This window comes from Lynx rufus, unplaced genomic scaffold (genome assembly GCF_022079265.1).
Source record: "Lynx rufus isolate CCGP_SWC_20201006 ecotype Redwood Valley unplaced genomic scaffold, mLynRuf1.p SCAF_11, whole genome shotgun sequence".
In the NCBI taxonomy this organism is placed as follows: Eukaryota; Metazoa; Chordata; class Mammalia; order Carnivora; family Felidae; genus Lynx; species Lynx rufus.
This window is the reverse complement of record NW_025814825.1, coordinates 51,924,206-51,950,881: the sequence shown is the minus strand read 5'-3', so window position 1 is coordinate 51,950,881 and position 26,676 is coordinate 51,924,206. Positions and strand designations below refer to the sequence as shown.

The 26,676-nt window shown below is 51.1% G+C and overlaps 2 protein-coding genes across 2 annotated transcripts in view; one reads left to right on the top strand and one right to left on the bottom strand.

The window, feature by feature from the left end:
- The window catches only part of NRAP (nebulin related anchoring protein), a 76,253-nt gene extending 54,938 nt beyond the window's left edge, over positions 1-21,315 (top strand). Inside the window, exons 30-41 of the mRNA XM_047073465.1 lie at positions 1,181-1,285; positions 2,556-2,654; positions 4,864-4,968; positions 5,324-5,431; positions 6,300-6,611; positions 12,031-12,135; positions 12,971-13,069; positions 14,376-14,480; positions 17,781-17,888; positions 19,783-20,094; positions 20,236-20,367; positions 20,945-21,315. Coding sequence (XP_046929421.1) covers positions 1,181-1,285; positions 2,556-2,654; positions 4,864-4,968; positions 5,324-5,431; positions 6,300-6,611; positions 12,031-12,135; positions 12,971-13,069; positions 14,376-14,480; positions 17,781-17,888; positions 19,783-20,094; positions 20,236-20,367; positions 20,945-21,049 — 1,695 coding nt within the window. The 3' untranslated portion in view covers positions 21,050-21,315. The remainder of the gene's footprint in view (positions 1-1,180; positions 1,286-2,555; positions 2,655-4,863; positions 4,969-5,323; positions 5,432-6,299; positions 6,612-12,030; positions 12,136-12,970; positions 13,070-14,375; positions 14,481-17,780; positions 17,889-19,782; positions 20,095-20,235; positions 20,368-20,944) is intronic.
- Positions 21,316-21,618: 303 nt separating this feature from the next.
- Positions 21,619-26,676, bottom strand: part of HABP2 (hyaluronan binding protein 2) — a 33,462-nt gene continuing 28,404 nt past the window's right edge. The window contains exons 10-13 of the mRNA XM_047072714.1: positions 26,036-26,178; positions 25,148-25,282; positions 23,386-23,531; positions 21,619-21,783 (exon numbers count right to left, since the gene is read on the bottom strand). Of these exons, the coding sequence (XP_046928670.1) occupies positions 21,619-21,783; positions 23,386-23,531; positions 25,148-25,282; positions 26,036-26,178 (589 nt within the window). The remainder of the gene's footprint in view (positions 21,784-23,385; positions 23,532-25,147; positions 25,283-26,035; positions 26,179-26,676) is intronic.

Genomic DNA, 26,676 nt, shown 5'->3' with positions numbered 1-26,676 from the left:
GGCCATGCTCTGTTAGGAGAGGCTGGGGTCAGAGCGGACCCACTTCAGGCAGAGCGGACCCACTTCAGGTGTGGGGGAGGGCAGGGCATCCGGGCCCCAGCAGTCCTTCCTGGGTCCCCGCGACGAGTGGTGGAGACCTTCACGGGCCTCCCATGTGCGTGTCAAGCTCAAGCCACCTGTTTCCGGAAGCAGGTGGCCTGGGAGTATTGGGGAGCACCGAGGATTTCCTCACCCCCAAAGAGATCCCGGATGTCTCCCCTCCACAGGCGGCAGCGTCCTGTTTGGCATTCCCCCTGTTGCCTACCTTTCTAGGTTTCTGTGCTATGGGCTTTGCAAGTAACGGGCTGGGGTTGGAAAGCAAAACACCGCACAAAACCTGCATCCTGGTTCGACAGTGCCTGGAAGCAAAGGGACACTCAGATCTGGGTATCTGTCGTCTGTTCGGGTTTTCCGCCCGTGTACGGTGCTTACCGGCTGCCAGAAACTGTCAGGAACCCCAGAGCAGCTGGAGGACCGTGGAGCTGCCACGCTCAGCTCAGGGCCTGTGTGTCACTTGAGCGGAGCCCTCGCCTGCCCTGCCTCTCGCTGTGACAGCACTTGGAAGGCAGCAACGGCCGGGGGCGGGGGAGGGGGGGCACCTGGGTGGCTGCAGGGGAGCGAATTTGGGGACCCTTTAAACTGTCAGCCCGGATCACTCAGGTACACACACTCGCCCCTACCCACACAGACAGGCCTGTGCCAGATGATTCTGGATTCATTTATTAGTTCTTTCTTAACCCATGATTAATTAATGCCACCCTCTGCTGCTGGGTTTTGTTTTAGAAGGCCTATTAAACCGTCATTTCCACATTTGCCCCAAGACAACTGACTTTCCAAGCACAATCCACTCCAGCGTTTATGTCTTGATAGCCCCCATGAAGATAAAAACCTGCCTCACCTCCCTCCAAAGCTACGGAGACAGGTGACAGCAGAATCGTTTTTCTTTTGACCTACATTTTTGTTTCCCCCACAAACACTTACTGGGAGGCACCGTGTGTTTGCTGAGGATGCTCTGTCTGGAGACACTGGCTTGGCCGTGAGTTCTAATTACGATGTCATCCTCTCGTGGGTCCTCCGGCTTCTCCTTGCTTCCTTGTTCTGTGAGTTTGGCTTTTCTGACTCCTTGTGTTGTCTCTTCTAGAATTTGTACCGGTCAGACCTGAACTTCATGCGAGGCGTTCCCTGTGTCATTCCAGGCACGTTAGAGATCGAAGGGAGAAAGAAGGCATCTGAACTCATCAGTGAGGTGACCGGGGACCCTGGAGGGCTGAGGGGTATCCGTCTTATTTCCACGGGAGAAATAAGCATTCAGCTTACTTCTTCCTGCCGAAGCCAGTTAGATGTTAACTGTTAACCGTGGCCGTTTACCGCATAACCTCTTCTGGGGCCTCTGTTCTGTTACGAGATCCTCCATTTAGACTGGATGTCATTTAAGACAGCTTTGCACATATCAAGCCAGTCCCTTATGAACACATAAGAATTATTCACTGACTCGTAAGATCTGCTTCCCTAGGGTCCCTTTGAAGAGTGGCCCTGTGGTACAATGACAAAAAGGCCGGCTTTGGAGACCAACAGATGGAGACTGAAATCCTAGGCCAGTGCTCATTTGCTGTGTGACCTCCAGCCTGTCACCTGCCCTCTCTGAGTCTCACCTTTGTAATCGGTTAAATGGGGGTACTCCTACCCCTCTCGTTTAGTTTTTATGAGGATTAGCGCTAGTAGTCCAAGCAACTATGCTTCTCCGGTGGCTGGGAAATGGTTGTTAGAAGCTTGGTGATAATTTCATGGTAAAAATACAGAAGTCTAGAATTCTAAGCCCTTTGAGCTTCTGAGGAATCTTACTTACACCTGCAAGGGCTCTGGGACGTCCACTCACTGTAGATGCAAGGACAGGAGGGCATAACGGAGGGCACTGGAAGTATCAGGTGGGCTCACACATTGATTAGGAGCTCTGAGAAAACGGAGCTGGCCTCACCGTGGGAGTTCAGATTGAACTTTGCGCTTTACTTTTCCAGTGAAATCTCAAAAGAGAGTGGTTTCTGAACCTGGTGGGGCATCAGAATTGTCTTTGGAGCTTGAAAAAAAAAATACAGATGCCTGGGCCCACTGACAGTTTAATGAATCCTGGTCTCCCAGGGCAGGGTGCAGGCAATCGGTATTTTTTTTTTTTTTTTAAGCTGCACAGTTCTTTCTGGGACATTCCCAGAACCGAGGGGCTCTGGGTCTCCAGTGAACAAAGGTCGGGAGCAAACTGCAAATTTCAATAGTCACGTTCCCATTCATGGCAAAGGGCTAGATGTCCTCTCCTCTTCCTGTGGGTAAGCATCTGATTCAGTCCGTCCTGTCCTCCTCTGCGTCTTCCTCCCTCTGAGCTCTGAGGTCACGAGAGCAGGTGTGTCGGACTGGATTCCGGGGAACAGACTAGCAGCCTTTGCAAAGTGAGATTTTATAACCAGTGCTTAGAGAGCTTCGTCTCCTTCTGGTTTGATGCCTAACAAGTCGTCTTCTTCCCTCAGAGTAAATACCGTCAGCATCCCCAGTCATTCAAGTACACAGCTGTGACAGACACCCCCAGCCTCCTTCATGCAAAACTCAGCAACCAGATTACCAATGAGGTAAAATCGGATGGCTTTGGAATGGCCTTTTTAAAAACTGCTAGCTTGTTAAAAATAACGTGTATTTGTGGGGTCGGGGCCGGGAAAAAGCACGCGTGTTTGCATGGGGGTTTGGAAAGAAAAGAACGTCACATATGGAATGTAAACATTTTCCAGAGGGAAGGAAGGCCTAGTTGGAAATCTGGTTCAGACTCTAGTCTTGCCCCTCAAGGGCAGTCACGGACCAGCAGGATATCCTGGGGGGCTTGTTAGAAGTGCCGAGCCTCGGGGCGCCTGGGTGGCGCAGTCGGTTAAGCGTCCGACTTCAGCCAGGTCACGATCTCGCGGTCTGTGAGTTCGAGCCCCGCGTCGGGCTCTGGGCTGATGGCTCAGAGCCTGGAGCCTGTTTCCGATTCTGTGTCTCCCTCTCTCTCTGCCCCTCCCCCATTCATGCTCTGTCTCTCTCTGTCCCAAAAATAAATAAACGTTGAAAAAAAAAAAAAAAGAAGTGCCGAACCTCGGGCCCCACCCCTGACCCACTGAATGCACATGGTCCTTTAACGGGGTCCTCACATGTTTCCTTGGCACATTAAAGTTTGAGAGTACTGGTCCGTCGTTCATCTGTTCTGTCTAGGAACATAATGGCTAACCGCACGTCCGTGGTCATTCTGATGATTATTCTCGGAAGGATGTGTGGTTATTCAGGGGTGCTGATGCAAGGCCGGTTACGTAGAATGCTGTTGGTCGGACCTCTGGAATTTCTGCCTCCTCCCTTACCTGCTGTTTGCTCACTTTATTTAAATATCTCTACCAGAGCGGCACACAGGGGAAGGGATCTTATTACATAAAATCAGTGGTCCAGCCCCTTTGGTTCTACTTCTCGGTGGCTCTCTTGCAAGTTTGAAACAGAAATCGAGCTCGGCAGAGAATTAAATTTGGCATCGTCCTGAGTTTTTCAGATTTTCTTCCTGACTCTTTTAGAAGCCGGTCGAGATTTGGCTATTTATACAGTTAGGGTCCACTCTCCCCCAAGTCAAACAGTAAGGGGCAGCAGCGTAGGATAAGAATGTCCCCAAGAGCTTGGGTAGCAGCCGTTCTCAATTTTAAATTCCTGTCCAGGCTTTCCTGCCTGCTGCGTGAGCTGGATGCTATGGGGTAACGCTGCCTCCTGTGATGACCTCTGGCCTCAGAGAACTCACCAGTCACAGAGCCATTTCTGATCACAAGAATAGGTGTTTTCATAACTGGCGGAGGCCATGCAGGGCGGCCTTGGTGGGAGTTTGCTCACGGAAGGAGCTGGGGCTTTAGGAAAGGATGCAGAACAGAGTTTGGGAACCCCCCTTCCGCCAACCGGGGCTTCTCCCAAATCCCCCCGGGTCTTGGTATTTATCGTCTGTACACTATATCCTCAAGGGAAAAGTTTACAATGAGAAGAGCTTTGATAGTGTTCCTAAATGTGGTTTTCTTTCCTCGGCCTATTATTGGGCAAAGCGTAAGGAAGAAAAATTACCTTTTCTTTTACCCAACATAGGGTCTCAGAGTGCGGCTTCTGTAACAAAAGGCAGATTAACAAAAGAAAAGCATGCTAGTTTATTTAACTCAAGTTTTACATGGTACGGGGGGGGGGGGGGGGGGGCCTTCATAAGGAAATGAAGACAGAAGAAATGGGTTAGACCTGAGCGTTTCAGTACGAGGTTCGATGAAGACTAGAGAGTCACGGCAAAACGTGATGAGCTAAGAACAGGGGCACACTTAGCTCGTTCTGTTCGCTCAGATTCCTCTCTGCAGCCCTCCGTCTTCGGAGATACGGACGCCCATCGCCTCTGGGTGTGGGGAGGGCATCTCTCACAGGAGGGTCTTCTGACCTGCTTCAGGAGAGGGGAGAAAAAAGAGTCCTTCTGGCACCTGCTGTTTCCCAGTTTCCTTCAGCTTAAAGCATTCAGTACGCCAAGGTGCCGTATTTTGGGGCGACCTGTCCCGAACCCCGTCAGAAGCAACTCGCAATGTCTTACATAGTCCTTTTATGTCACTCAATTTGACTCATGAAAGAACTGACTTTATTGAAAGAAAGATCTTCCCCAGGGCTGAAGGTGTATCTGTGACACAGCGAGTGGCCTTCCGCAAACCTATTTCTGCAAACCTATTTCCCGCTTGCCAGCGAGGGACCTGCAGCGTTGCAGAAGCACTGAGCGTTATCTCCTTGCTTGTTCTTCGTTCTTTTTCTACCCAGCGCCTCTATAAAGCAGCCGGGGACGAGGAGAGGCACCGGTACACAATGACCCTGGGTCTGCCTGAGTTCGCCCGAGCCAAAGCAAACGCGGCCAATCTGAGTGACGTAAGCCTTTCTTGACGTAAGCTGAGGTGCAGACGTGCTCCAAAGCCACGTCTGTCTGTGGCCGTGATGGGCTCTAACGGTGGCCCTTCTGGTGTTCCCAGAAACTTAAAAAATGTCTTTTAGATGCTCATGGTAAATGCATTTTTCCTCAAGTGTGGCGCATACATATGCGTCAGAGAGCATGCCAGTGTGTGTGCTAATGAGATTGTCTTTGCAAAAGAGAGCGCTTTTGCTGGTCAGAAATCGATTCTCGAACGCCCTACTACAAATGAAAGGGGTAGCCTTTGTTCGTTGGTTCGTGTAATTTTCTTTTTTTTTTTTTTTTAAAGAAGATCTACATGTGTTCCTACTGTAGGCCAAATACAAGGAGTCTTGGCGTAATCTCCGTGCTCAAGGCTACAAGCTGACAATAGACGCTCTTCCCTTCCAGGCTGCTCGCGTCTCTGGAGATATAGCCAGTGATGTGAGTTGAATGATATGACCTTCCATTTTGCCTAATTTCTGTTAACTTCTTGTAAAACAATGTCTACGGCTGATTTTCCTGAATTAAAGCAAATCTATCACCATGTGAGACAGGATGTCACCTGCAGAATATATTAGTTAGGAATGAGACTCTTTGACGGAGGGAGGGAAAGAAAGGCTCCGTTAATCCGAAGCTAAACTCAGGCAAAGGTCTCCAGCAGGAAAGCGATTAGGATTTGTTTCTAATGGCGGGGTCTCGCCAGCGGTCCCCCCTGTAACGCGTGAGCCGCCTGCTTTCTGACTGCGCCTAGAATTCGACAGAGAACTCGTAAGAGAAATTGTAATACGACCGTAACGCATCTCCCTCTTGGCTCTCTGTAGTTTCACACGTTGGCGTCAGGATTGGCCAGCTGTGTTTCAGCCACTCTGTTGATAGCGTCCATAGCTTTGGGACATGAAGGTGACTTTCTCTTTCCCACAAACAAATCACAGAAAACGTGGACTTCAAATAAATGGATCCTGTCTTTTGGGTTTAATGTTTTGCCAAGTACAAACAGTTAAAGCACGAGTTTCTCTTTTACCTTTTTTGATAAATTCCTTTTGGCCATAGGACACACATAAGGGGAGTGGGGCCCTTCCTTTGGTCCTGAGGATATGGTTTTAATTAGGTAGGAAGAATGGAGCGATGTTTTAATTGTTCATCCCCCGGGGAGGAAGCATGCTCTCATGCCACCCTCACTGTGGTTTTTCTTATAATCATCACCTCCTAGTGGAAGAGTGGGTGAGTTTTCTAGGGTCGGCAGTGAAAACATGCAGGTGGGATTTAAGCAGGCCGAAGGCCGGCCCCTGACTGCAGTCTTCCCTTCCAGTTTCTCTACCGACATGACTTTGTGAAGGAGCGAGGTAGGCTGATCGGGACCCGGAGCGTGAGCGAGGACCCCCGGCTCCGGCACTGCTGGCGGGTGGGCCAGCTGCAGAGCGAGCTTCAGTACAGGCGGGGGGCGGCGGGCAGCCGAGCCCAGTGTCACCTGCCCATGGACATGGTGCACCTGGTTCACGCCAGGAAGGCCCAGGCCCTAGCCAGCGATCACGACTACAGGACATGGTGCCACGAGTTCACGGCGCTGCCTGAGGACCTGAAGATGTCCTGGGCCAAGAGAGCTCACGCCCTGCAGAGTGAGGTAGGGGGCCTTCGGGCTGCACGCCAGCCCCTGACCTTCCTCCCCCCCGCCTAGGCTGGATGTAAATCTCTGCTTCTTCCTTTGCCTTTCGGTCCCCCCCCCCCCCCCCCCCCCCGCCAAAGCTAAAACTTGCTGGGTCTGCGTTGGGCCATCTAGGTTGGAATCATTCGGTTGTTTGATAACTGTTTCTTGAGTACCTACTGCACCGTTCCAGGCCCTGGGGATTACCACGGTCAACAGAAAAGTCAAAAACTGCTGCTTTCCCGGGGCTTCCATGATCTGGGAGGGAGAAGGACTGTGATAAGTAGGACACGTGGTACGTCGGGTGGACACACGTGGTGGAGACACACAGAGCAGGGAAGGGGGTAGGTGGGTGGACCTGCGTGTGTGCAAATTAAAACGGAGGGCGGGGTCAGGGCACTGAAAAGGCAACATTTGAGCAAAGACCAAAGTTGAGGGAAGGAGATACCACTCCAGCCGACAGAATAGCAAGTCCAAAGGCCAAGGCCCTGAGCGGGAGGAGCCCCAGCCTATTTGAGGCCAGCACAAAGGAAGTGGGCGAGCGAGGAGGATGTGGTCTGGAGCGGGGATCCGAGAGAGAGTAGGGGCTGGACGGTATGCAGTGGGGGGGAAGCTCATGCCTGGCAAACAGTGGTCCAGCCACAGCTGACGCTGTCTGCCTGCCTGCCTGAGTGTCCCTCTTGCCACATGCTGCGAGGTGGGGACAGTCATGACTCCTCTTACACAGATGAGGTCACTGGGAGATGCCCAGGCAGGACTGACCCCAGAACCCATCATCTTACCCATCTTGCTCTCGAGGAGGGAGCTCCTTGCAGGGGAGTCAGGCTTCCTACAACCCAAGTGTGGACACCGAGACCCAGAAAAGAGAGGTCCTCACCCAGGCCAGGGCACCAGCCCCTCCCATACGTGCTGACATCAGTTCCATCCTCCTTCTAGGCCTCATTGTCTCCCGTTGGGACAAGGTAACGATGATAATGTGGGCGTGGTCAGTGGCAGGCACTGAACCACGTGAACTTGTACGTGTTGTCTCTCTCAGCCCTAGGAGGAAGGAGCTCTCGTACCAGGTTTTCTCAACTCCAGCACCTCAGATGTTCTGGGCTGGGTGATCCTCCGTGGTGGGGCCCGTCTGGTGCATGGTGGCCTCTACCCACTAGATGCCATGGCACTGCCCTCCCCCCCGTGTGACAGTCAGAATGTCTTGAAATATCGCCAAATGTACGTGGGGGGCAAAACTGCCCCCAGTTGAGAACCCAGTTCTCAGTTTAGGACTGGCCTGTATGAAACCTCACATGGTGCCCGGTGCATAGAAATGTGCCAGGAATTTTAGGGCAACGAGCTCTCTTGAGTTTAGTTACACGGCACAGACAGAATATTATAAACACATAATTGGTGATTAATTCGGACTCCGTGATGTCATGATTCACTGGTCACCTAATTATTCATCGCAGTTCACTGGAATGGCAGTTATCCCAGTCAGGTCGAGTGTGGGGCAGGGGGAGGTCATCGGGCCCCACACAGGGGATGTAGTTACTAAGGGGCCAGCCCGAGTTCCATTAGGAAGGCCTTCCACCTGCTAGATGGCTGTCCTGCCATCTCCAAGAATGGTGCATGGCATGACCATCTTGTCAATGGTCTATTCCTGGGGGGAAGAGGAACCTCCAGGGCAGATACAGAGACCATCCGGGAGAGGTGAGGGGAGCCGAGCCGGGAGCCCCAAGACACTCGTGGGAAGCCCCACTTTGTCACCCACTGACTCCGTGTCCTGGAACCTTCACTTTGCTTTCTAGGCCTCTGTCCCTCCAACAGAGAAGCAAAGAGGTTTGACCAGTGACCTCAGATCTCAGGGTTCACGGGTAGATGTTTTTAAGATGGTGGCATCAGTATAATGTCAGATTTTTATTTCAAGTTTATTTACTTATTTTAAGAGGGGGAGGGGCAGAGAAAGAGAGAGAGTGAGTGCATTTCAAGCAGTCTCCGTGCTGTCAGCACAGAGCCCGACCTGGGACTCTGTCTCACAAACCCTGAGATCATGACCTGAGCTGAAATCAAGAGTTGGATGCTTAACCGACTAAGCCACCCAGATTGCCCTCAGATTTTTACTTTACTAAGTGAGGAAAAAAAACCTAAACATTATTTCAAGCTACCATTTATATCACAGTTTTTTTTTTCTGAAAAGAAAGGATATTTTAATGCTAAAAAATGTAGGAAAAACAATCTAAAAAGCAAAGGACTTTCCAAGAGATGGTAGCTGGCATTCTTACACACTTTATGAAATAGGATATGTATTAAAATTTGGAATGCTGAGAAGCTATGGCTTAATTTTTTTAAATCACCGTATGATGTTTCATGCATCGCTTAAAACTTCATCGCTTTAAACTTCTTTCATCGCTTTAAACTTCAAGTTTGTTCATTTGGTGGGGGGCGGGTAGATGGCAAGAGGACAGAGGACGCCTGGTAATGTTGAGCTGGTTCTGAGGCTTCAGTTTTCTTGTGGTCGTTATTGAACATCTAGTTTCATGTAGTTACGTTGTATACAAAAAGAAACAAAGGCTCCTTGTGTGTTGACTCAGTTCGGCTCAGTCTGGGGGAGGAACAGTAGCCCCCAGCCTCCGGCTGCTTCTCCTGCCCTCTCCTACCCAGGCCAGAAAGAAAGCTGTGGGTCGGGCCAGAGGGAGCCAAGAGGTGCTCTCCCCCAGGACGAAGGTCTCAGGCCACAGTTGCTCAAGCCATGCTTGCCTCGGGACATGTATGAGATACATGCTGTGCCCAGGCAGTGCTCTACAGTGAATGGCCATGATCTTGTGCGGGGGCTGCAGGGAGTCCTGAAGAGCACCTTCAGGGACTGTCAAGGGGACAGCCCTGACCCCACCCTTTACGGCTGCATGACCTCAGGTAGACTCTGTAAGCTCCGTGAGCCTCAGTTTCTCCGTCAGAAACAACAATAACATTAGCTACAACGTTTGGAACGTTTATTCTGGACCAGGCATTTGTTTAAATGGTTTGCACCAACTATCTCATTTAGTATCTAGGTGCATACTGGTATTCCTCTCGTTTTTACAGATGTGGCAGCTAAGGCACCTGTAATCTTAAATAACTTGCCCAGGGTCGCAGGCTGGCAGGGGAATGGCTTGCTCCAGACCCTACAGCAAGGAGCAGAGCAGGGCTCTTGTGTCCAGACTCCTAGTTCAGTGCTCTTTGGCTCCCCCACGTGGCTGGATTAGGACCCCAGGTGCTCCGACTCCTAAGGGTTCCTTCAATGACCGCCTGCGTGGTACACCAAGTGGACGGCCGCCGGTGGCTCTTCTGAGAATCTGAGCAGTCAGTCGAACACCAAAATCGTTCTGCGCATGGGCATAAGAACCCCTCCTTTGAAGGATGCCATGAACAATGCATGAAATAATGAGTCTAAAGCAAACCACACCCTGTGCAAGAGAGTGGTTATAAAGGGTCCCATTAATACGACAAATACACCTTCCCACTGGCCGCCTCCTGGGTGCAGTTGTTTACATCGTTGGAAATTGGAGACCCAGTTGCAGCCGGTGCTGCAAAATGGGGGTGCCGGGAAACCCCACGTACGAATCCGAAGGTGGCTTCCAGGCAAGGGAAAACAGCAAGACTGCCATTTGGGGAAGCCAGATGCAGTTGGGCAGCGTGCGAGGCTCTCTTATTATCTTAGAATCCTTCTTTAAAACCATCTTTGGGTAGCTGATTCTTCTCAACTCCCCTCTCTCTCCCCCTCTTTCATCGTGAAGTCTGGGGCAGGCGTGTTGTTTTTAGGGTCTGCGTGAATAGTCCAACCTGGGCTGGGAGCTGAAATATCAATAGACGATCCATTTATAAGAGAGTCTGAGGCGCAGTCAGATCTTTGGGGAACCTGCATCTTGCTTTCTGACTTACCTGCGATTGTACTGTTCAGCTCAACAAAAGGCAAGTTGAAAGAGTGTTCCCCACTTCATCTTGCGTATGAAAGGAGCGAGACCCGGCTGTGAAGAGGTCCTGTCGGATTATTCTCTCTAACTTAGAAATTTATCCAATTTTCTCTGTTCTTTATCAGAGTGGAAGGCAAAAGCTTTGCCGGTGTAGACCGAAAGATCGTGGTATAAAAAGCAATCTTACTGACATGGGGTTTTGAAGCCTGCTCCTGAACCTGAGTGATGCCTCCCTTCACCAGTTAGAAAGCAGAGTGGAATTTGCACGGGGGCATTAACCAGCAGACAGTAGATCAGAAACGGACCCTCTTTGAGACCAGCTGTGAGGGACGCTGTGAATCCTGAAATGAAAAGGAACTAAAAAGGCCGAGAGGCTGGTTTCTGGAGTGATGTTTTGCGTTACAGCAGAGCTTGTATCTAAATTAGAGAAACGCTATCAACTTCGTTTAGATCCAAATTTTAGATTTCCTTAGAGGGTCTTTTTCCACCTTTAAAAAATGCCTAATTTCCATAAAGAGAAGAAGAAAAGCGTTCATGTGACTGTCTCATCCTAGATAATGGTGGGCAGGTGGAGGGATGGTACTAAGACCTAATGTTTTAGGAGACTCCTGATCAGACTCATTGTCCTACAGCACCACTTAAACTATTTTGTCCCAGGGATGCTGCTGTAGTTCCAATCTTCTGAGTCCTTAAAATGAAAAAAAGGGTGATAAAGCCCAGCCCGTTTTGACATTATCAGCAAATCCTGGGGAACGGTGGCAGGGGGAGGGAAACGTAGGCACAAAAAGATTAAATTGGCTCCCATACTGTAGGCCGGTTGTATCTAAGCTTGTGCCCTTCTTAGGGTCCTGCTGTAACTGTCCCCGTGCCCTCCTGCCCCCCCCCGGCCCCCCAAACCACCACGAGACAAAAACAGATCCAACACATAGAGCAGCTTTTGCTCCTGAGGACCCTCAGGCGTTCTCATGAGCACAGAAGGGTCGTTACCACCTTCAGCTGTCACAGAGAGAAACTGAGTCACATTGGTAAAGTGATTTGCTCCGAGTCACGGCAGGTTTGACCCAGAGCTCAAAGCCCTTTCATCGCCTGGAGGTGGGCAAAACTGTTCTATGTAGGCAGGCAGGCAAGCAGTCATCTCACTACCAGAAGGAAACAAAATAATCCAGGCAGATGCCTGGGCTTGGGTGTAGATCTCCACTCTTCCTTCAAGCGATCATTTGCATCCATTACCTTGGCTTCTAACCCTGCCAGTTCACAGGTGGGGTCTTCTTGTATCTTAGGCACGATCCATTATTTAATTCCTGGCAGAGTGCACGAACTCACGTGGTTGGACTTAATGATGTGCAGACACACTCCGAATGAAGATGTTGACACGTCATGACGAAGCATTATTACAAATCAAGGATCTAGGAATGCCCCGACAGTCTCAGACACTCTCTTGGTAAAAGCCAATGATTTTCTTCCCACAGTTTCGCTACAAGTCAGACCTGATGGGCATGAAGGGGACGGGATGGTTGACGCTGAGTTCCCCACAGCTAGAGTGTGCAAAGAAGGCTGGAGAACTCATCAGCGAGGTACCACTAACCCGACCCTATCATACATGCAACCTATAGCATTCACTTTCTGCTGCAGAGGGAACCTGCTTACAGGGTGGAGATCCCAAGAGGGCCCCGTGGCCACTGGACGCCCAATGTTTTTCTTGGCCTTTTGCAACCCAGTGGCAGGACTGAACAAGATCTCCCTCCACATGAATTCACTTGCTGGGGAGTTAAAGGCATGTTCCCAACTGGGCAGTGAGAGACAGATGATGTGCTAGAAGATTCTCAGTAGGCACATTAGGTAGTCACGAGCTAAGCTGGCCCGTTGTTTTCATGGGGGCACAGAACTTGCCATCCACCTCCTGAGTTTACTCAGAGAGCCCAGTGTCTGGGGCTTATCTGATTTCAGAAGGTGTTACGCATTGCACGGGGAGTGGTTACCTTAACCCAACTCCCCACCGTACTGGTGGCCTGGAGATTCTTGCCCTGGGGCCCCCTTGAGGGTGGCACTGCCTTCTTCCATTTCTTAGTAATAGACCTTACTGGGACCCTGCTGATGCTGAATTCTCCCCTCTACTGAATTCCTTTATTGTGATGAGCCAGGCTATTGTGCAGCTTTCTCTCTCTCTCTCTCTCTCTCTCTCTCTCTCTCTCTCTCTCTCGGGAGAGTAAATACTGGTAAAATGTTCCTTATCACAGGGGCCGCTTGGACCTCTTGTATACCCCTGTGAGCTACCCGCCAAGAAGAGAGACTTGTTTTCCAGTAGTGTCATTGGCCCATTTGGTACTGAGCAGGTGGTGCGGTGAAGCTGCATGCTGAAAAATGCATGGTGCTCACCGGTTTTATGGGAACCTGTGCCTTTTCTTACAGACTAAATACCGTAAGAAACCAGACAGTATCAAGTTCACCACGGTGGTTGACTCCCCAGACCTGGTTCACGCCAAGAACAGCTACCTGCATTGCAACGAGGTGGGCATCTTCCATCACTCGTCCTAGGTGCCCCCTAGTGTGTAGTGTGCCGCCCAGTACTCAGTGCTTCAGAGGATGGGCTTGGGACAGCTGTGAGCACAGACCTTCTGTCTACTGCCTGGGTGGTCGAGGGCCAGTTACTTCTCTCTTCTAACCTCCGCTCCCTTATTGGAAAGGACGGCACTGAGAGCACCGTTTCATAAGATGAAGTGAACTGAGGGTTAAATAAATAAATGTATGTGACACTTTTAGCAAGTGTCTGGAACATAGTGAGTCCTCAATAAGTGTCCCCTATTATGGCATGTTCGCAATCATAACAATACTAAGTATTATTGGTGATCTTTTCGTCAACATTAGAGAGATTCGTCTCAATTATCGATAGATGGTAATGGAATTAAAGGCTGAACGTAACCCAGTTAGAAAAAAAGAACAACCACGTTAAAAGCTTCTTTCTGCTTTTACTCCGTATGATTTAACCTCATTTCTTCTCTCCTGTATTTATTTCGGAGTATAGGAAGTTAAATATTTTTTCTCTGAAATTGTCAAGGGATTTGATTTTGCACAGAGAAAGCTGACCCCTCATCACACAGAGTCTAAATGTTGTGCCGAAACATTCGTGTTGGCGAAGTCCAAGATGAATTTGGAAAAGGATCAGAATACTGTATTTTCCTCTCTAAAAGTAGATGAGGCTCAATCCCTTCCTAAAATTGTTTGCAACTCTTAGATCAGTGCTCTAAAAATAGGAACTAAGAGAGAGCTCGAGTTTTAAAATTGTGTCTTCCTGGGACCCAGGTAGACTATGAAAACTTTAATTTTCTGGAAACATCTTAAGGCATTTCATGGTAAAAAAAAAAAAAAAAAAAGACTTGTTAGCCTTTGTGTCTTTTTATTATTATTCACGTCAAACAGGAAGGGCATTAAGGCATCTCGTTACAAGTAGAAACCTTGAACAATGCTCAGTTGCAAAGATTCTCAAAATACCCACACACCTTATACTGTTGTAAAACACGCGGGCGTAGCCAACCAGGATACTGGTTTGGGGCCCATTTGGAGCAGATCTTGATGGATATTTTAAACAGGGTCTATTTAAAACCAGCCGGTCCCACCTGACTCTGGGCACACGGGCCCCTATGGTCAGCCGGTGGGTTCTGGGTTCTGGCGGGAGGCCCTCCACGTGCTGGGCTGGGTTCTGCCCCCGCAATAGTGGGCACTCGGTGGGAGGGGCAGGAAGGGGGTCCACCTGTTCTCCGCCTGTCACTTCGGCCGGTGCAGTTCTGCACTTACCGTGAGCCTGTCTTACCCACAGCGCCTGTACAGGGCGGGCGACGCAGAGTCCCTGCACAGATACACCCCGATCCCCGACCACCCCGATTTCACCAGAGCCCGCCTCAACGCGCAGTGCCTGAGTGACGTAAGTGAAGCAGCCGTTCATGTGGTGTGTAAGTGTATTTGTAAACGTATCCATACCCGAGCTGGATGTTACTAGTTGGGGAAGAAAAAGTCCCAGGAGGGAGGACCTGGGACGGGAAGAACACGGGACCGAGAGTGAGACAGACCACGTGTGCGACTCGGAGCCACCTTCCTCGCCGGGCCTCAGTTTCCTCAACTGGAAAATGGGTTGGAGCCGGGCGAACCGATGCCTGCGGTTCCTCCCAGCTCGGAAATTCTGGTTCCGGGCACGACTGCAAAGACCTCAGTCATGCGCTCTCCTGGCCCTGGCAGGGGCAGACGCTTGCTCTGTCTCTTTCCCGGACACGTGTCCTCGGCCCTTCGGAGCAGGGTGACTTTGGAGACGCCGTGGCACTTTCTCACCACACAGTTTGGAAAGACGCTGCGGTTGCCGCCCATCGGGCACAAACACAGTCTCCTTTGTGCGTGAGGCGGTGGCCTTCAACACTTCCGTGTCCCTTAGATGTGTGCCCTTTGCGTGCATAACCAAGATGCTGTTTCCTAAACCCAGGCTTGTTGTTAGCAGGGGTCGGAGGCCCCCGGTTGTAATAGAATAGGCAGCCGCTCGGCCAGCAGAGCTGTGATCCTGGGATAACAGGTAGCCAGGCAGCAGAATCAAAAGACACCGTCAGATCAGAATAACACAGGCTGAGTGTGTCGGCCTGGGGCAGCGCGGGGCCTCCCAGAGTCCGGCCATTCTTCCCTCCCTGGCCCGGCCATTGTGTCCTGGGGCTCCGCGCAGATCAACAGCTGCTACCGTGCACCCCAGAGGTGGCCGCCTCGCAGGGGTTGGCGAGAGGCGCCTTCTAGTTAGCGTGTGTATTAGTTTGTTGCGTTTGTAAAGCCCTGTGGGATCCCACGCGGTGAATGCGACGGGGCTTTGTAAATATGAGTTATTATGACCATTTGATGCTTTTGAGGGATGTGCGAGCGATAATTTTAGAACGGCAGCTCTGGTGGGCTGACCTCCATCTGGGGAAGCGGGACCTCCCCCTCAGCAGAGCTCGGACAAAACAGCCATCGCATTAATGCTTCAAGGATGCGAGAAGGCCAGGCCTCCGTTTGACGAACTATTGGAGGCCCATTGCCCCGAAAAACTGGGATAAGACTGCCGGTCCGTTTGGGGGCCAGCTTAAGGAGGACGGCCGCCCCGGGCCGGTGACGGCGCATCTTCCGGCTCACAAGGGACGCCAGTCTGTAGAGTCCCAGAGCTGAAATTAGCCGCCGGGGCATGCGGATATGGAGAACTCATGAACCTCTTTTGAAAGAGCACTTCTTCGGGGGCGTGTAGAATGCACACAATTGGATCAAGTGCTCTGTGAGGAAGATGTGGAGGGAAAGTGACCTTCCTGGGCAAAGAAAGCCATTGAGATGTGTAAGGCAGCCGAAATAACTAAAAATCAAATGACTCTAATGTGTGAGGATGAGGACAAAACTGTGCCCACTGTGATAAAGAAGAGAAACGCCCAGGGTTCCAAATCAAAGCGCCTACGGAATGTAAAGGCTCCCAGTGGCAAGGCAGAAACCTCAACAGAATAAAAAAACTCAGGGAGGAAGTGATGACAATCAAGCAAATAGTATACAGGGAGAAGGGGGGCAGGAGAAAGGGAGCAGGCGTCTTGGGGAGAACCCCAATTTGGGCCACACTGGCTCGTTGGCCCTCGGCTGCAGAGACCCGGAAGCGGGGGCGCATCCGACACCACCGTGGGGTGACGTGGGAGTTGGAGGCGGAGTGAAGCTTGGTGTCCCTACCCAGCCCAGATCTGGTGCGGAGGCCCTCTTTTAGGAAGGCGCCAACCGTCACCTTCCCAGGGGACGCTAAGAGTTGGGACTCTGTGTGCTGGGCCGCCATATTAGGGAGCATAATGCTAAAGGCGACGGTGGGTCTGTCGTTATCTGAACGCTCCTCCCCTTGTATGTATCCCTCGGTCACGCCTCCTAAACTCAGTGGCGACCCAGGAAATGGAATCCTCTGGGCCCTGTCTGTGACCCATCGATTAGGTGATTGCCCCAATGGTTATGGGCTCTGTATTTCTAGGCCCTTGAACGCAGTAGGTATTTGGCTCGTGGTTGGCAGCGGTGGGTGTTGGAGGTGGAGGCCGTGATGAAGGTGAAGGTGATGGATGGTGGTTCCTAAAAGCGCGGAGCTCGGCCGTGCCTGGCTCAGCCTCCATGGGCCCCTCTGGTTCCGGGCCCAGGTGTGCAGCTGTGTGAGGCACTTTGCTTTTTATCTGCCATCCCCGCTTTGCTTAATCTCCTCAATCCCCTGTAGAACAGAGCCTCAGGCTTGACCTCTATTTCCAAGTGACAAAAGTAAGGTTCTTAAAGGGCCTTCTGACCCGCTGGGGCTCTTGGAAAGAGTGAGCCACAGACACGGTCTGGGGCTGTCACTTTGTCGTCTGCTGCTGATGTGCCTCGCCTGCTGTCTCCCTTCTCTGTGGCTGAATAAAGGACAGCCCTCCACTGGGATCTCCAGATGGTTCCTTTCATTGAGCCATTCCCTTATCTTGAAAAAAAAAATTATTAGCTACATGAAGGCATGGGAGATTTTGATGCTCTATCGGTTATGTGGGTCTACCTGAGGACTAAGAGGGTGTGATTACAGACTCCTGGAGGGTGTGTGAGAACAGCTTCAAAAGGGGAAAAATGAAAGAGGAAGATGTGAAATAACATGGGTCAGGAACTCGGTCAGGTTCTTGGCAATCAATTTAATGCAGGTGAAGGCTCTTCCCTCGGTGCATCCTCATGGGGTGCATATGGGACACAGCCCGCTTCATCGCGATGGGGTGACGTGGCTTTGGGAGCTGCCGAGGGGCCCCCGGGAAGTCTTTGGAGCTAACAAACCCATGGGTGCCGGGACCTAAGGAATAGTACTTTCCGCGTATCTGAAGAAACAGAGTTCTCGAACTTTGAGTTCCGTTGTTTGGAAGCTGCAAACCTGAGGCACTGAAAGCGAATGCAAACACAGGAAGGAGTGCGGCAGGGGCCCCTCGTACCAACAGGATGTAGCGAATGAGCCGGACTCGCTGAGCCCAGACCCGCCAGGGCAGGGCCTGATGAGCAAGCCAGGGGCTTAGAGCTGCGGCCCTTCGTGGCCAGTCCCACCAGGCTCAGAGCTGGGGAGGTCCTTGGGGTGGATGCGGGGCTGTGGCTCTGTCCTTGGGCCCCTGCAAGGGCGAGGGTGTGTGTTTAGGAACTGACAACATGCCAGATACGGAGTTCTCACTCCCTGCTCGTTCACTTCTTTGTTTTCGCCATCTAGAAAGCCTACAGAAACTCTTGGGAACAGACGCGGGCTGTCGGCTATGACTTCAGGCTGGAAGCCATTCCATTCCAGACTGCCCGGGCGTCCAGAGAGATCGCCAGTGACGTAAGACCTCAGGCTCTGTCTCCCTCTGTCACTGAGAGTTTTGACTGGTTTTCCCAGTTCTGTTAAAACGAAAACCACCAGGAACCAAAACTGAACAAATATTTCCAATGAAATTAAAAATAGGTCTTATCTCCCAGAATCTTAGCTAGAAGTTTTAAGTTGGGGAGGGTCGTTTTCCCACTTTCTCTCTCTTAAGAGTGACACTCTTATTATTTTTTAACTTTTTAAGTTTATTTATTTATTTTGAGAGAGAGAGAGGCACATGGGAGGGGCAGAGAGAAAGGGAGAGAGAGAATCCCAGGCAGGCTGTGCACTGTCACAGTGCGGATGTCAAGAGTCAGTCGCTTAACTGACTGAGCACCCAGGCGCCCCAAGAGAGACACTATTTTTTTAATGTTTATTTTTGAGAGAGAGAGAGAGAGAGACAGCGTGCAAAAGAGGGAGGCGCAGAGAGAGGGGGAGACATAGAATCTGAAGCAGGCTCCAGCTGTCAGCACAGAGCCCGACGCAGGGCTCGAACCCACAAACCACGAGATCATGACCTGAGCTAAAGTCAGACGCTTAGCAGACTGAGCCACCCAGACACTCTCAGGAGAGACACTCTTAAAACTTGTGTGTGTACCGAGAGGTCAATCAACATGTGATTGATGTGTTGATCCACATAAAAGCACTTTTAGCTGAAGTGCAGTGTGACAGGGTAGAAAGAGATTGAGCTTTCCACCTCGACTCATCTGAGTTAAAGTCCGGGCTCAGTCATTTAGGACTCAGCTGCGTGGTGTTGGGCAAGTTGCTCACATTCTGTGGAGGCAGATTTCTACATCTATGAGCAAGGGGTATAATTTTTATCTCCTAGGACTGTTGTAGGAGTGAAAACAAAATAGTTCAGAGTGTCATGCAAATAACAGGTGTTCAAAACATGGCAGCCATTGGTATGGAAGAGGAAGTCATCATTGACTGGATCATTGATCACGAACAGCTTGTCTCTGCCCACAATAAGTACAGAAACCAAGGGCAAGCATTTAGAAACATTTGCAGCAACTAGCTATGGTGACAGCCAAGCATGTGCCCGGTGGACTTATCTTGAGCAGGGCAGGGGCCGCATTGGGTGTCGTCACACGCACAAGGCACCCCACTGCAGGTGCGGTAGAACCACATCTGGGACCTTGACGGATTGGCAATTTAAAAAGCAAGACGAGGGGCGCCTGGGTGGCTCAGTCGGTTAAGCGGCCGACTTCGGCTCAGGTCACGATCTCACGGTCCGTGAGTTCGAGCCCCGCGTCGGGCTCTGTGCTGACGGCTCAGAGCCTGGAGCCTGTTTCGGATTCTGTGTCTCCCTCTCTCTCTGACCCTCCCCTGTTCATGCTCTGTCTCTCTCTATCTCAAAAATGAATAAACGTTAAAAAAAAATTTAAAAAAATAAATAAAAAGCAAGACGAAATGAATCTGGCCCTTCACTATAGATGGTTTGAGGGGCCCGGGTCCCTGCAAACTGGAAAGAATCAAGGGAAGAGTGGCTGCTGACAGAGTGGGCGCGTTTCTCTTCCTGTTGGGTTCATTACGGCGGCAGTAACACCCAGAGCCGCCACTCGGTGGGCGTGAACCTGTGCCAGACGCGAAACTTAGCCCCCAGCTCGTTGAATCCCGTCAGTGTCCCGTGGGGCGGAGGTTCAGTCTCCCATTTTATCAGGTGGGGAAACTGAGGCTCAGAGGGACTCAGTCACTGGCCCGAGGCCACAGAGCTAGAAGGTAGCAGCGGGGGAGAGAGATCCCAGGTGTACCTGAATCCGAAGCTGCGCCCTTCCCCCATCCTTGAACTTCCTGCTGAGACCCCGGTGGGCTGGCGGGGGAGGGGAGGCAGGCACCCACGACCCCCCTCTGCTCCTCTGACCTGCAGTTCCGGTATAAAGAGGCCTTCCTGAGAGACCGGGGCCAGCAGATTGGGTACCGCAGCGTCCAGGACGACCCAAGGATGAGGCATTTCCTCAACGTCGGCAAACTCCAGAGTGACAACGAGTACAAGAAGGACTTCGCCAAGAGTCGGTCTCAGTTCCACAGCCGCCCAGACCAGCCCGGCCTCCTCCAGGCCAGGAGGAGCCAGCAGCTGGCCAGCGACGTGTGCTACAGGCAGCCCCTGCCCCAGCCCACCTGCGACCCCGAGCAGCTGGGCCTGAAGCACGCGCAGAAGGCCCACCAGCTGCAAAGCGATGTGAGCTGCACCCCGCCCGGCCGAGACCCTTCCTCCTGTGCCTCGGCCTCTCATTCCACATGTGGAATTCTCCACTCTGTGGCCAGATCACCCCCAAACCCTGCTGACCTATTCCTCTTGCTTCCCTCCTTCCCCCGAAAGGTCAAGTACAAATCAGACTTGAACCTGACCAGAGGTATCGGCTGGACCCCTCCCGGCTCCTACAAAGTGGAGATGGCCCGGCGCGCGGCAGAACTGGCCAAGGCGAGGGGCCTGGGTCTCCGGGGGGCTGACGTGAGTAGCAAGCTCCAGACCCACCCCGGCTGGCACGGCCGTGGGGAAAGGCAAACTCGTTGTTTCTTTTCAAACTTTATTTTTGGCCAAAGGTCAGCCGGCTCTAAAGAAGTGTGAAATGCAGCTCGAGCAAGGCGCCTAATTTCATGGGTCTGAGATGACCAGGCGGATGACACCCGGGTTAAACTTCCTGCAGGGTTTTCTCTGAAGTCACAGCCATTAGTTCTGCGGAGACAAACCTACCGGGGCTACATCAATCCCGGGCCACGGAAGCCCAGGCTGTGCTGACTGCTTGCTCGTTACATTTGCAGAAAGGGTCAGGGACTCGCTGGCTGCAACAGTCCGGGTTTTGAACCCTGCTTTGTTCAGAAGAAAGACACCACGTCTAAATGAGAGATTGGCTTTGCTTCGCTCTCCTTCTTGCCTCGAGGATCGTTTTTCTTGGGGAGGGTGGAGGAGGGGAAGGGCAGGGGAGGGAGAACGTTTTAAATGCTCCGGGGGCATCTTAGGCAGCTCGCGTGTGGGAGCGGGGCGGAAGCTTCGTTCGGACTCAGGGAGGTATGTTTGATTCCTGCAGGGGGGACCAGAGGCTGTGGAGCCCGCAGATAATCAGAGGGGGGACGTGAACCCAGACGCCATGGAGATTCTGCACGTCAAAAGGAGGAGGGGTCTGCCCTTGTGAGCACGCGGCATCCACCCAGGATTCTTGGGAGAGCGGCTGGGGAGGAATTGTGCCCACCAGAGACACGCTTCTGTTCCAGCAAGCCAAAAACAAAAAACAAAAAACAAAAAAACATGACACACCAGCCCATTCCCTGAGCCGCTTTACTTAACGACTCTTAGAAAGCTACGGAGAATGTCGTATTCTCGGTCCTCCGGGTCACCCTGGAAGGGGGTGACCCGTTCTGCTGTGTACTTTGGGTGTCTGACATGAGGAATAAAGACGTAAAGGTGACTTCCAGTGGCTCTGGTCATTCTTTAATCCCACATTTGCAAATGTCCGAGGTAAAGGCAGTCTGTGGTTTTCTAGAAGGTACCATCGTTTGAAGGGAAGCAAACAAAATACAGGTTGCGTTGCTTCTGGCATATCTTGGCCCAGGATGCGCCAGGCTGGGCGGCCGTTGTCTCTGTGTAGGGCGCAGACTCTTGGCTGTATGGCCTCCCAGGGACGCCCAGGGTGTCCGTGCTGCCCATGAGGGTGTGCCTTGTCTGGGTGCTAAGGAGAATGGGCTCTCAGGTTAAGAAGACACCTTAGAAGCTAGTCTCCCTTTGGATGGTGGCTTTGATCCAATTTAGGAATTTGGTCACTAGGGTGTAGACTCCTGGCTTCTTCCCACATTCCAGGCCCCAGCTCACTATCCCATAGACATAGTAGGTGCCATTCTTCTCACAGGTCAGAGGGCCTCCCGAGTCACCCTAAGGGAAAAGACACGCGAGTTCAGCTTTGTGAATCAGAGCGCTTTCAGAGACACCCCCACCTTCCATGAGGAGATGCCAGGGGGTGCGGTCACCCCGGTGGGTTTCCCTGGAGAGTGCTGGCAGGGACCCTCCTATGCCTTATATGACCCAGAGTTCTGAAGGGAGAGATGTGAACGCCAACACATGTCCCTGAGTTCATGAGGGGTTGGCAGATGAGCCACGGGGCTGGGCCACATGCCTTGGTCACACCCCCACGTCCATGCTCTTACTCATGACCCATAGTCACACAGTGAATTCTCAGGGGCCCTCAACTTCTCATTCCTGCAGGGGCCTCGGTAGGGAGCAGTGCCCTGTTTGGCCAGAGCCCTTGAAGGGACCCGAAGGGGCCACGCACAGGGTGGGGAGGACAGGGCTTAGAAATAGCATGGCCCACATGTTCGACATGGTCTGTGGGGTTAGATCTTCCGGGTTCCAGACCAGGCTTTGGACAGCCAACTGGGCCTCAGTTTCTCACATTGCAAACTTGGGGAGAGCAACCGACCATCCCCCACCCGCCCTGGCTCTTGCACGGGTTAATGTTTGTAAAGCACCTGGAACGGTGCCTGGCTCATACTGAGCCCCCAGTTAAATTAGCAGGAGGAGCATGGAGAGAAAACATAGCTCTCAACGCGTATCTCCACTTAACACACGGCAACCGATAGGATCTTCAGTGGCTAAAGCTCTTCGGATCTTAGCCACATCTTCGGATTTGACGTAGACGTGATTTCCATATTATAGACGAGGCACCCGAGACCGGGGAATTATTTCGGTGTAATGAACTTGAATGTTTGTGTCCCCCCCCCCCCGCCCCCGCCCAAATTCATATGTTGAAGCCTAATTCCCCAATGTGATGGTCTTAGGGGGCGGGGCCTTTGGGAGGAGATAGGCAGAAGATTCTAAATTTGGTTGTGCCTCGGAGTCTAGGAAGGACGTCTCCTGTGAGATGTGACCCCTGGGGAGTGTCACAACCTAGGTTGGCTGTTGCTACAGAGGAGCCACTCAGCCACTTAGTTTGCTAGGCCTAAATCCCCCTCCCCTTCTCTATGTCTCTCTCTCTCTCTCTCTTTTTCTCTCTCTCTCTCACACACACACAAAGCCTAATAATTAGTTAATATTATCATGAGTTCTCTGGGCCTGTCATCTTTCTCCTTGTAGCCACTGGTCTTTTGGATAGTTCTGTACTGGGATTTTCAGACATGCTGCCCCGTTCTGAGGCCAGAAGCACCATTTTCACATTGAAACACAGCGAAGCAAATTCCTGCTCTGCCCGCACACCACCCAGGTGCTGTAGGCCCAGATCGTTTCTCTGCGCATCTGTAAGATGAAGACGATGACAGCTCCTTCACCAGTGTCACGCCTGCCGGTTACCATGCTCAATCATCCCGGATGGATATGGATTCCGGCTTGCCAGAGGACAGGTATGCCTGCCTGTGCCTTAGCTTTATGGCAGGTGGACCTCTGAAACTGCCTCCCAGCCCTGGGCTCTTGGTCTGGCCTCTGTGCCCGGTGCATGTTCCCGGCCCACGTCTCCCTCCCCAAGTGCCATTTGGAGTCTCTGACCTGGCAGGAGTCTTTTCCAGGCTTCTGAAGGTTTCCTGCACAAATCATGCTGTTGTCGATCATGTGGTCATAGAGTCGGTGGGAGTTGCACAAAGTGCTGGCAATCAGCTTGACCTTGGCATCCAGGAGCTGGCGGGACCCTTCCCCTGTGGGACAGAGGAAAGAGATTGCCACTGTGGGGACCCGGGTGACACCTGCCCCACCAGAAGCTAGCACTGATAAAAAGAGGGCCACAGCTCTGAACTCAGAAAGGAAGGTTTCTCCGGGAGATGGGCAGAAGAGCTTCATGTTTTAAGGATGGGGACCTTTGCCCCCGGCCTTCACCGTGGTTTTATAGACCCTCATTGCTTTGCTTATCACAATGCAGCAGAATCACTTATTCCCTCTTCTGTCTGCCCGGCTAGACCATCGGATCAGAAGGGCAGGGATAGTGGCTTAAGCCATTTTTTAAAACTTCCTAGCAGAGGGCTGGTACACAGTAGATTCGTGATGATGGACCAAGTGCCCGGTTGCTCCTCTAGATGACCCACTTCCCAGAGTAGACATTTCTTTTCCCGAGGATCCCCTGTTCTGCTCGGTCTGCTCTGGTCAGCACAGTGGTATCGAAAGGTTTAGGTGCAGGACAATGAAGATCCCTACGAAGATCAGTCTCTGGCTACCCCCAGATCTGGTTAACCAGAAGCCTTCGTTCCCAAAAGCCTTCTGACAAATTTGTGTATTACACTACCTTTTCTTCACGAATACAGGTCTATTTAAAGTGTTTCTTGCTTTCCGTCATTAAGGACAAGATTTGGAGGGAAGAGAAATCTATTTTGAGTATTTGAGAAAGACTTGAAATACACTTCGGAATTTCATATGTTAGGGAATATAATCTTGTCGGTACATGAGGAAATTAATCCTGTGGTTACTTTTTTTAAAAAGACCACATTGGGGCGCCTGGGTGGCTCGGTCGATTGGGCGTCCGACTTCGGCTCAGGTCATGATCTCGCGGTCCGTGAGTTCGAGCCCCGCATCAGGCTCTGTGCTGACAGCTCAGAGCCTGGAGCCTGTTTCAGATTCTGTGTCTCCCTCTCTCTCTGCTCCTCCCCAGTTCATGCTCTGTCTCTCTCTGTCTCAAAAATAAATAAAAGTTAAAAAATAAATAAATAAATAAATAATTAAAAAGACCACATCCTAGAGGCCAATCAATAGCTTGAGTTAAAAAAATTTATAGAATGCCTACGATGTGATAAGCCCTGAGCAAGGCACTATGGGAGAGACCAATGAACAAGAGTGGACCCTGCCCTCCAGGGCCTGACTTAGTGAATATCTCCATAGAATTCTATCAGCTCCTATTATCATGATTCCAAACCTAGGAGGTAAGCGTGGTCATGGAGAAACTAAAACCCAGCTGTCCAAGTGACAAAGCCAAGAACCTGACACAAGTCTGTCTGATGCCAAACCCATCTTCTTTACGATCTATCCTCTTTCCAATCTGCCTAGGGAAGGAAGAAGAAAGATCTCCATGGATACAGTATCAATGCTTGATGGACGTCAAGGATCCCATCAGAAGCTAGCATTGATAAAAAGACTGATGAGATTTAACTAGAGCTTTAGTGATGAGGCAATCTCTTATTTTTGGTAATACTTTTTTTTTTTTTTTTTGGTAATACATTTTCAATGGAACATGATGTCAAGTTCAGAAGGGCAGTTGAGTTTGACCCTTGCTTCTCTGGTTGATGCAACTTACCTGAGTCTCAGGAGAATACGTGGCCAGACTCACCTGTTTCTGTCACACCCCAGCCAGAGATGTGGCACTCAGTCCCAGAGGGGAAGGCACCATCGGGCAAACATACAGTCTTCACATATTTGGATTCCAGAGCACAGTGACCATCCACCGGCTTTAGCTTGAGCAAAGCTAGGTAAGGAGAAAAAGAGGAAATGAGCGATGGGGTCCTCTCTGCCAAAGGAGCACTAGCTTCAACTCGATCGGAAGGGAGACGTGGCAAAGCCCCACTCCCAATGCCCGAGAAACTAATGACTTCCTCCTCAGTCATTGAGTTCTTTTAACTTCCACCAGGGGAGGAGTAGGACTTCAGGATGAGAGTAATATCAAAAAATAACAGTTGAGTTTGAAATCATTTCTAATCCATGTTTTAAAAGAATAGGCTTCAAGAGGGGGAAAGAAAAAGATAGTGAGGAAGGAGAGAGAGTGTCAGGTCCCAGGAATGGAGAACGTACCCACTGAACAGCCAGTAGCTTAACATTATCGCCTCCACACCTGAGTACCTCCCAGGTGCCTGATGTACGCGGGGACACATACACGTCATGTCATTTAACACATAGGAAGCTGAGCGTTGTACACAAGTGTACCCATTTTACAGAAGGGGAGCTGAGGCTTGGGGAGGTGAAGTCAGCTAGTAAATGAGAGAGTTGGGATTCAAGGCTGAGCTCTTTCCACAACACAGTGTTGCTAGTTTCTCTTCCCCTCATTTATCATAACACTAACACAGACCTTTGGGACTAAAAGGCTCTGGAATAAATTCCTTATGGAGTCTGTGAGGGACCAAAAAGATAAGAACATCTTCTAGAACCAAACCTCAGCTTTCCATCAGTAGTGAAATCCGCCCAGGACAAGACCCATGGGAGATCCACCACAGAAGACACTTGCCAATATCATTGTGGGGAATCTCGTCTCTTTCATTATAGTGGCTGTACTTGAAAATCTTCTCCACCCCGAATCTCTGCTCATGGAATTCTGTCTTCTTCAGGTCCTGGTCCCCTAACACCACTTTCAGATGTTTGGTTTTTATGCTGCAAAGGAAGGTGAGATGGTAAGAGACTGAAGCCAAGACTCTGCTCCTAGTGAGCTGTGTGACCCTGGACGGATGGCCTGAACTTCTGCAGCCTTGGCATCATCTGTGACTGTCATCTTGCTCACGGAACTCTGCTGTGGGCCCAAATAAGAAAATGTGAGGAGGCTGCTTTATTAATGGACCGGTCTACAAATGTAAGCGGAAACATATATCTCATATTTCCTGGGAGACCTTCCATTGCCCCTAGGATTTGCTAAAGAGCAGCCAATTGACTTCTTGAACAACTATTCCTTGTACAGGCTAATGTTTGCATGTTTGAGGAACATCTCCTGGAATCCCAGAAGAAACTGTTTAATGCCAGGGTGGATTGGAAGACCTTCAAGGTCACCACCAAAACCTGGGCTATGTGGGACCAGGCCTGACCATGAACTTGGGGAACTCAGGGGAAGCGGTGATAATTCAGGCTCCTCAGTAGGTACTGGTTTCTCTAAGCCAC